The sequence below is a fragment of the Trichechus manatus genome, unplaced genomic scaffold, assembly GCF_000243295.1.
Source record: "Trichechus manatus latirostris isolate Lorelei unplaced genomic scaffold, TriManLat1.0 scaffold00014, whole genome shotgun sequence".
Lineage (NCBI taxonomy): Eukaryota > Metazoa > Chordata > Mammalia > Sirenia > Trichechidae > Trichechus > Trichechus manatus.
In genome coordinates, this window is record NW_004443950.1 from 259,757 (window position 1) to 270,309 (window position 10,553).

At 40.5% G+C, this 10,553-nt stretch overlaps 1 protein-coding gene across 2 annotated transcripts in view; it reads right to left on the minus strand.

Annotated features, from left to right (window-relative positions):
- The window catches only part of TANGO6 (transport and golgi organization 6 homolog), a 176,545-nt gene extending 166,260 nt beyond the window's left edge, over positions 1-10,285 (minus strand). The window contains exons 1-4 of one of the 2 annotated variants that reach the window (XM_004371450.2): positions 10,169-10,285; positions 5,276-5,916; positions 2,939-3,055; positions 1,156-1,297 (exon numbers count right to left, since the gene is read on the minus strand). In XM_004371450.2, coding sequence (XP_004371507.1) covers positions 1,156-1,297; positions 2,939-3,055; positions 5,276-5,916; positions 10,169-10,265 — 997 coding nt within the window. In that variant the 5' untranslated portion in view covers positions 10,266-10,285. Of the gene's footprint in view, positions 1-1,155; positions 1,298-2,938; positions 3,056-5,269; positions 5,917-10,168 lie in introns of both variants that reach the window. The other variant, XM_023726793.1, reaches the window with a different exon arrangement.
- Between the last annotated feature and the right edge of the window lie 268 nt (positions 10,286-10,553).

Below are 10,553 nucleotides of genomic sequence, written 5' to 3' on the forward strand. Positions count from 1 at the left end.
CTCAAGAGAGAGAGATTTTTAAGAAGGTAAAACTGAGAATATCTGATGTATTTCAATGTATTAACAGGAAATTTAAGCAAATGGTGAAGAGTTTGGAAATAAATTAGTGATAAGTACGTACGAAACTAAGCAAAGAAACAAAAAAGATTATTATTAACTCCAAGAGTACAAACTGTTGTATGAAAAAATAAAAGTAATCGTAGTTGTATACTGCTCCTGGGGATGCCAAATGGAGGAGGGTGATGTTAAGGGCTGGTATTTTTCAGTTTAAGCCTTGCAGGCCTCTTTGACATTTTAAACTATGTGCATGTATAATTTTAAATAAAACAAAATATAAATGTAAGCTACTACCAGGCTTAGCATGATAATTAACTTTTTCTATTAATGAGGACTTGGATAATACAATTGGGGAAATGAATCTAAAACTTCATCCTAAAGTTTGCATCTCAAAGGTATATCCAGCTTTAAGAGAACTATTTTGTATTTTAAGTGCTGAGGTGAAGTAATCTTTAGCACCCTGGTATAAATCCCCTTTCCAGAGAAAATTTCATCACTTTCTTTAGGGTTTTTATCTCAACTTTCTGTGCTTTCTTCTAATATTATAAAATATCATTCAACAATATGAGCAGTGTGTCACACTATTTTTTAAAAATGACAGAACAATACTTTAGCTTAACTAGTAAAAAATGTCTGCCTTGAGAATTATGCTCTTTTAAGAACTATCTATATGGGATCAAATTGACAACAGCAATTCAAAAGATTAAATAGGAACCTCAGAGGGCAGTGAGTTTATGTTAATGGTGGAAGAACAACTCAGAACAGGAGGGTGAGAATGGTTGGACAACTACAAGAATGTAATCAATGTCACTGAACTGTACATGTAGAAACTTGCTGAATTGGTGTATGTTCTGCTGTGTATATTCTCAACAATAACAACAAAATAAATTAAACAATTTTTTAAAAAGACAGGAAAATTAACTTCTTTAGAAAGAAAGCTCATTAAGGGCCTCCAAGTTTAACTTCTTCAATCTCTACAAAGGCACAGTTGAGTTTTAATCAGGTTTTAAAGGCAGATGCTAAAGACCAATAACTCACCTTAGATTCTGACTCAAAGGGAAATTGATACCAAAGTAAAAGAAAAACTTTATTCCTTACCCCCTGCTCCTTCCAAAATGCCCCGGACTACTGCCTGAACACCACTGGGTCGCATTAATCTTTCAGAGAGCAGCTGCCCACAAAGACGCCGAAGCCAAGCTGGGGCCAGAGACCCAACCTGTGTCTTCCCGTCTGTGCAGGGCTACAAAAAAAGAAAGGGGAAGATACGAATTCTTCATATCAATGAAATATAATAATATGTGGAAAAAATTTTTTAAATGCTGAATCACTGAGTCATACTGACAATTAACAGTGTGCTATACAGACTTCAAAAGAGCAATATATCTTCTTTGGAAAGCTCTCTCATTTACAAAACTTCAGCATTTTTTTTTAGCATCATTTTTAAGAAAGTAGAAATATAGTACAAATGAAGTATCAAGTGAAATTTTAAACTCAGAAATAAACACATCAGGAATAAAATATAGACTTTGGGAACACAAAGTTAATCCAAGCAATCTATGAATCCCGTCCTTCCAATTAAATCTAGTTTCCAAAGAAGATTCTTATGAACAACATTCACCACTAAGAGGACCATTCACCACAGTGAGGGAGCACTCTGGCCCTTGCCTCCACAGTCCTAGCTACTTTGATTTCTTGTGACACAGCAATTTCAGGAAAGAATTAGATTTCTTCAAGGGCTCCATGAGAGCTCTGGGGCCACTATGAACAAAACAGACTTGATGTCCCTAAATAGAACACTAACCATGTTGCTATCAATCACTGCAGTTAACTATATGAGCATAAAAATTGGTGACAGAAACATTTAATCCTAACTAGCCTGTCCTCTGACTCTTTTATTTAAGGAGAATTAATAATTACCATTCATTGAGGGGGTCAGAATGTGTCGGGCACTAGGCTAAGTACTTCCCACATAATCTCAAAAGGGCCTTACAAGGAAGGCACTATTATTAACCCCATTTTATAGGGAAGAAAACTGAGGAAGGCAATTCACACAACAGCACACTGGGGTTGAATCTGGTGTGCCTAACCCCAGAGCCTCTGCTTTCCACCACGCTCTTATAATGCATTTGGTTTAATCTGGCAAACTATGGACTCTTTCAGAGAAGTGGAGTATGAGGCCAGTAAAGCCCAATGGGAGGCTATAGCAGTATTCTGGGCAGGAGAGGAGAAATGACTTCAACTAGGAGGCATCTTTGTAGTCAGCTTCAGCAGGTCATTGTTCCTGACTTACAGTAAATTAATTTGGCCCCTCACCCTTTGCTCACCTAGATTTATAACTAAAATTTAGGTACAAAAAGCAAACAGATAACTCCACCTACATCACAAAATTAAATAATTTCAGATAAATCATTATTTTTAAGGAGAAAAAAAGAAACTTATGTTTAGTAGTATAGCATTATTTTTCAAACAAAGGAGCTAAGAATAGTCACAATAAAAGTTCTAGTTTTAATTTTTGACTTCAAATACTTCAAGAATAAGGTATCCAAATATTTCTGCCAGAAGAATGGATTGTCAAACAGCTAACTTTTAGTTAACAAATCCAGTTTCAGAATGAATCAAATATATTTTAAATAAAATCGCGATAAGCTTGAAAAAGTGATCATAAAGTTATTGGAAAAAGCATCCATCATTCCATTAAATGAAAAATCCTTTTAAATTATCCTAAGGATCAGTGTAACTCAGTTTTATAAATACCACTTAATGATTTAAAAAATGAAATAAGGTTCAACTAGATTGGTACCTAGTCAACTAGAGTTATCTAATTTCCCCAGAGAAGAGAGCACAACACACATTATCATTAATGATTCACCCACAAGAATACCTGGGCTGGTCCTCCCTGGAGGATAAGTAATTCCCGGACTGCTAATGGTTGATACACTTGATCCAAGATGTCTCTCAAGGCCCCCCTAGATAGGGCTCTTTCCTCTTCATTTAAAACCTGAAAGAAACATGCACTTGGCTTTAGAGGAATACAAACCAGGCAAGCAGTCATTAGAAGGAAATGCTTCTTTCCTCTCTTGATTTCCTTTTACATGGAGAAAGCTGTACTCCTTCAACACCCCTGGCCCTCTCTCCATCCCCTCATGCACTCTGCTTCTGGACTGAGATGTGATTTATCTTATTGGTAAGTTTGGAATACACTCACTTATTGGTGAGTTTGAGCATGCACAGCTCAGCTGTTCCTCTTTCTTGGGAGCAAGTGCACATTCTGTTCTGCTCTTCCTTGCTGCACATTTTACGGTGGCATATCCCCAGCCATGGGGCAGAGGGCGCTGTAGTTTTCCCCTACTCCTTAAAACTGGGTGAGTAGCACGTCTAATTCTGAGTGCACTGTTAGGAAGCCCGTTTGCCTCCTTATATAAGTTACATCTTCCAACTTTGCCTTTAGAGTAATAGAGGTGACAGTTGATTTCTCATCTCTCTTATTCTGTTAACTGTTTTTTAATTGATAGAACTTGGGCAAGGAAGAGAGATGCTATTTACTGGGCCCTCTGGAGTCCCACAGTAATGTCTCCCTTTGGTAATTACTAACCTCACAGTCAACCAGTCAGGGTCCTACCCATTACCATTTAGCAAATTAAGATAATGATGCTGCTTAGACCAGCAGCTATTGGTGGGACTTTGTCAAGCTTCATCACGTGCACCCAGTTTGTTTCCCTTTCTGTCAACGTCTTCTCTGTTATTTTCCTTTTCTTTTCCTGTCCTGCCTAGGGCACTGCTTAGTCCCAGTAACAGTAACAAAACCTGTTAATCCAGATCCCCCTATCTCAGGAATGTGCAGGCAGTAGGCACTGATAGAATTGTCAGTACTCATAACCCTGGAGTTATGCTATGTTCTCTGTAAGGTAAAGGCACTGGGGGAGCTCATAATTTTGTGTCACTATGTGGATGATAGTGGCTTTCAGGAAAATGTTTATGAACATAGGCAACAGAAAGAGTAGGAAAGGAACAAGGAATTGGGTGAGACAGGAAAATGACACAGAAATGAGACACATAGGCATCGAGACCAGGCTGCAGTGGCTAAGGAAGTAACCTGCCTAAGAGCTTCCCTGACCCTAGATACATTTATATCTTACCCCTTCTTCTGGCTAGGTTCCTACGCTCATGTGCGTGGTCCTCTTATAGGGGAAGTAGTGCTCCCTGCTATGTCATACTTGTTAGTCTTGTCTCCCTAATTAGTGTGTGAGTTCTTAGAAGAGAATGACCATGTCTTATGCTTCTGTAACCTTCACAGCACCTTTAGTAGTTTAGGTTCTCAAATGTTTACTGACTGAGTGACAACAAAAAAATGAACATTTTTTCTTTTCTTTTTTTGCCATCTAGTCAATTCTGACTCGTGGTGACCTGGTGTACGTAGAGTGGAATCGATGCATAGGGTTTTCCAGGCTGAAACCTTTTAGAAGGAGATTGCCAGGTCTGTCTTCTGAGGTGCCCCTGGGTGGGCTCAAACTACCAACATTTTGGTTAGTAGTTGAGAGCTTAACTGTCTGCGCCACCTAGGGCCTCCCTGTACAGTGTACTAGGTGCTTTACAGATTTTATCTCATTTAATCCTCCCAAGAACTTAATGAAGGAGGAGGTATGAATAGTTTAATACTAATACTAGTGGTAATTATTTTTTATGAGACCCACTGGGGACTGGGCTACATGCTTTACATACATTATCCTTAATCCTTACAACCACCATCCAAGGCAAATATCGCTATTCACATTTTATAAAAGAGAAACAACGGATCAAAGACAGTCTGAAAGAGCTGTTTCAAAAAATGACAAGGGGTGGGTGAAATGGACTCTCTGGGCATGCAAAGGACTAGCATCCAACAAATGAAAGCTCTGTCTCCCCTAAAAAGATTGATTTATCCAATGGAAAGGCTTTGGCATTAAATAAGAATTCTAGGACTTTCAATCATCTTTTTTCTAAAGAACTAAGAATCATCCTTTATGACAACCAGGGGAGGATTAACCAGTAAGCAAGGCATGCATGGGCTTAACTGTGTTTATTTACTAATCTGTAGTGCACAATTTCACATGGTGAAAATTTGTGAAAGTAAGCACAAGTAAGCCTGTGTGTACCTTGCTTATTGGGTAATCCATCCCTGGTGACAATCACACACAAATATATACACATATTCACACACACACACCCAACGAACCTTTACCTCTTCCATAGGTTTTTGTGGTTTTCTTTTGGTTGGGCAGAATCCCAGTTGGCACAGTCCTGCTGCAATATCCCCAAAATGGTGGCAGAAAATCAAGCTCCCGAGAGATGCATGCTGAGCAACATTTAGGAGGACCCTGCAGCTGGTGTACAATCTCCGGGTTGCACTGGGGGCAGCATCGAGACGTACCAGGTCTTGAACAACAGCAACAAACTCAGTCTTGTATCTCAAAGGGACTCCAACACCAGGCATGAGATAGGGGCAGACACCTAAGGTGACTACAAATTGCAAAACTGACTGGACGGTCTTCTGCTGTGAGATGCTAAGTGTATCAGGGCTCAAGGCAGGAGCAGCCTCTGGAGTCCTAGGGTTAGGTTTACCTGGACTGAAATCAGCTGCAAGGCGGAACATGGTTTCCTTTAAGCACAAAAGCAACAGCAAGGTTTGGGAGGTAAAACTCCAGGTGACATCCACAGAATTTTGTGGCCATTCTGTCTTATTAGCAATTTCATCTCTCAGGAGTTTCAATTTCGTCCAATGAGGATCCTTCAGAAACTTGTCCTCCAAATCAGACAGGTTAGATTTTAAGGTAGCCAACAAGACATCACGTTTTGTGATCTGTAGTGAACTTGAGCCCGATCCTTTTGAAGAAAAAAAGGAGGTTATATACATGGAAAACAAATTGTACTTCCTTCTGTGTGGAATGCCTTGCCCCATTCCAGTTCATCCTCTGAGGCCCAACTCAAAATCACTGGCTCTGGAAAGCCTCCCCCAATCATGCCAATCCAGCCTAAGCAAAATTCAAGATTACTCTTCCTGCCCTGCCATAGCGCTTTGGATGTAATTGGAATAGTGTGCCTAACATGTTATATATACTTCATTTAGCTTATTTCTATTCCTCCACGTGTTTTGAGGGCAAAGACAGTGTCTCAGTCATCTTACAGGGCTTACATTGCACCCAGAAATTAAAAAACTGAACATTTACCACAGAAGAGTCATTCAGTCGAACTGCTCTAGGTGCTGGCAATATAGCATTGAACATAACAAGACCCTTCCCTCATGGAATTTACATTCTAGTGAGGAAGATCACAAAAAACAGACATAGGGTTCAAAGGAATTAATTTAGTTATCTCCTCCCAAAAGATCTACTTTGTTTTTCCCATTCCTGAAATGGTCTTTTTTGCCCTCTACTGGTGATGGAGCCCTTACACACTCTCAACAGCAGTTGACATAGTGGACTACTCTCTCCTTGAAATAGTCTTCTTTCTTGGCTTCTGGAACACACACTTTCCTGGTTTTCCTCCTACGTCAATGTTCATTTCCGCAATGTCTCCTCTGCTGACTCCTTTTCCTCTAGCAGATTTCTAAATGCTCCAGGGCTTGGCTGGATCCTGCACTCTCTCCTTAGATGATCTTATCTAGGCCCATGTCTTTAACAACTCCCAAATTTATGTCTCCAGTTTATGTCTACTCTCTAAATTCCGGATACATATTTCCAACCGCTACTTGACATCTCCACCTGGATATTTCTTGTTGCTGTGTGCCGTCAAGTCAATTTCGACTCATAGTGACCCTATAAGACAGAGTAGAACTGCCTCATAGGGTTTCCTAGGCTGTAATCTTTACAGAAGCAGATTGCCAGGTCTCTTCTCCCGCAAAGTGGCTGGTGAGTTCAAAATGCCAACCTTTTGGTTAGCAGCTGAGTGCTTAACCATTGTGCCACCAGAGCTCCTTTCTTAGGCATCTCAAATTCAACGTGTACAAAATGTAACTCTTGATTCTCACCATGCCCCCCACTTCCTGCTGCAGTCCAACCTGCTTATTTAACCCAGTCTTCTTCATCTCTTTTCTTTATCTCCCTAATCCAATCCATCACCAAGTATTATCTAGTCTGCTTCCAAAATATTTCTCAAATTCCTCCATTTTTCTCCATCTCTCGATACAGTCTTTGTCTATGCTATGATCATCTTTAAACTGAACTGCTGCAACAGCCTCCTAACTCATTTCCCTGCTTATACTCCTCCTCTCCCCCAAAAATCTACTTCCCACTTATCAGCAAAAGGGCTCTCTTAATACTTAAAACAGATTTCTTTACCATGGTGTAAAGCTCTTCATGATCTAATTCCAGCTACCTCTTCAGCCTCGTCTCATTCCACTCACTCTCTGGTTCTCTACACTTCAGCCACATGGGCCTCTTTTCAGGTCTTCAAACAGGCCAAATTCACTCCCAACTCGGGACAACTACTATACTTTCCACATGGAATACTCTTCTAGGTCTTAACATAACTGGCTCGATCCTAGAGGTCTTGTTCTTTAATATACATACAAAAGAATGCACAAAACAAAAATGTACAGTTCAATGCATTATCACAAAGGGAACTCACATATAACCACCACTCACATTTAAAAAGAAGACATTGCCAGCTCCCCAAGGATCCCCTCATTCATCCTTCCCATCATTAACTCCATTCTCTCTCCCAAAGGTAACCAATAATCTGACTTTTATGCTTACCACTTTCTTTAGTTTCACAGTTAAACATGCATTCTTAACCACTGTAGTTTTTATCTGTTTTTGAACTTTATGTAAATAAAATCACACACATATATTTTTATGTCTGGATTCTTCTGCTCAACATTATGTTTGTGAGATTCATCTACATTGTTGTATATAACTGTAACTTGTTCATTGTCATTGTTGTATAGTATTCCAATGAATTGACTTAGAGTTTATATATTTACCACACAATTTATTTTATCCATTCACTCCACTGTTATTTCTTATATGCAGATATTACAAATAATGTCTATTTTACATTCTTGTACAGGTGTCTTGGTGGAAATGTGCACAAATTTTTAATATGTATAGCTAAGGATGGAAATGCTAGGTCATAGGGTATCTGGAAATTTCAATTTAAATCTTCAGAGGTAGTCTCCCTTGACCAGTCTAAAAGTCATCCCCCACCCTACTTACTTTGTAATGACACCCAATTTCTATTCTCCATAGCACTTATCACAATCAGTCATTATTTTCTGTTTATTTCCTTTATTCTCCACTAGAGTTTAAATTTCATGAGGATGGGAACCATGTCTCTCTTGTTTGGTCAGTGGTTTGCATAGTATAAGGCATGAAGTACATACCAAATGAATATTTGTCAGTCAACTGAATGAAAGAATGAATGAAAGGGGTGATTAATAAAGATTTATTACAACTCCTATCAGATCAACCCTCCCACAAATAACTATAACCTCTGGACACCTGAAAGTGATAAAAATGAGCAAAAACCGGAGAAGGGTTGACACTCAGGGGGAAAAAAAAAAAAAAACTGCACTGAGCAAGTTTCCTGCTTTTCCTTGCCTTTTAGCCTAAGGGCAGGCCTTAATAAAGCTAAAATTCTAATGGTAACCTACTGGCTTGAAGAGCTAAAGGACAGAATGCAGGGTAACTACAGCTCAAGTGCAAAGTAGGAAGGGAATCCCAGAAAGAAGAGAGCTGGGCTGCTAACCTAAGGGTGGGAAGTTTGAGTCCACCCAGGGGAACCTCAGAAGAAAGGCCTGGCAACCTACTTTAGAAAAATCAGCCACTGAAAACCCTATGGAGTACAGTTCTACTCTGACACACACTGGGTGGCCACGAGTCAGAATCCACCGTACTGTCTACTGGTACTGGGGAAAAGGGGAGTTGGGGGATGATGGCTAAGGGGTACGGGGTTTCCTTTCAGGTGTAATGAAAATGTTCAAGAATTGATTGTGGTGATGAGGGATGCACAACTGCATGAATATAATGAAAGTCACTGAATTGTACACTTTAAATGGGTGAATTACATAGTATGTATATTATATCTCAACAAAGCTGTTGAAAAAAACAGAATTGGAAGGAATATGAAAAACTGAGAGGCAGAAAGGTTAATTGCCCAAGGGCATACAGCTTGTAAAGTGGTCTTTTTTTTTTTTTTTGTCTCATGTATTTTATCTAAAAAATTTTTTTATTGTACTTTAGGTGAAGGTTTACAGAACAAATAGTTTCTCATTAAACAGTCAGCACACATATTGTTTCATGACATTGGTTAACAACCCCACGACATGTCAACACTCTGCCTTCTCGACCTTGGAGGCCTTTTTTTTTTTTTTTTTGGTGAAAATATACATAGCCAAAGATACACTATTTCAAACATTTCTACATGTACAATTCAGTGACATGGATTACGTTCTTCCAGTTGTGCTGCTATTCTCATTTTAAAGGTTTACAGAACAAAATAGTTTCTCATTAAACAGTACACATATTGCCCTATGACAGTGGTTAACAACCCCACTACATGTCAACATAAAGTGGTCTCTGTGGCTCCTCAATTGGGAAGATCTTGTCAATTCACCACAAAAGATTAAAAGTGATTGTAAATCCCCCACTGGGCTTTAACGCTTAAGTACGCTCCAACGTCACTGTTCCCTTAGTGCCTTCTGCTGGACTCCTTCGCATTTTGAACATATCTCAAGTGTCCACGTTAGACCCTACGCCCTCAAGAGGTTGGAGACTTCATTTCATTTACCAAGAGCCCACCCCCTCTGAACCTTAGTTTACTCAGAAGATTGCAGCGGGAACTGAAGGAAATAATCTGCCCAAGGCGTCAAGCACAGTGCCTGGCATAAGGCAAACGCTTAAGAGATGGTGGCTATTACCAGTATTCAACGGATCCCATCCCCTCCTTGAACCTCGATTTTCTAAATGATAAAATAGATAATGCCCAAAGCCCCCCAAAAGCGCGGCGGAGCGGCCTCTGGGCCGGAGGGTCCTGGGGAGGGCCTGGGGGAGCGCGCTGTAGGAGGCAGGGAAGCCGCGGAAGAGTGGCGGCCCTGAGAGATCCGGGTCCAGCCCGGCGCCGAGATCCATCCTCTCACCTCCCGGGCTCAGCAGCAGTTTCAGCGCCTCCAAAATCCGGTCAAGGTCGCAGGTCTTCAGAACTCCGCTACCCGCCGTCTGCCCGTAGGCCGCCATGACTAGAGTGGAATGCGCAGCTTGCGAGTCCCTCACGCGCCTCGGTTGGCTCGGTGCCGCCGCCATGTTGAATGTGGCAGAGAGTGCCTGGATGCGCCAGGGGGCGGAGCCCGCGGTATGGGGCGGGGCCGGCTAGGTCGGGCAGCGCCCGCGTGTCATAGTTTATCCAGCTGTTTTTACTCCCCTGAAAATACATCATAGCTAACACAGTCTACCTACACTCACAATTTCACAAACTCAATATGACTATCTGCTGTGTAAAGAGAAGAAAGAAGGAATTTATCATAA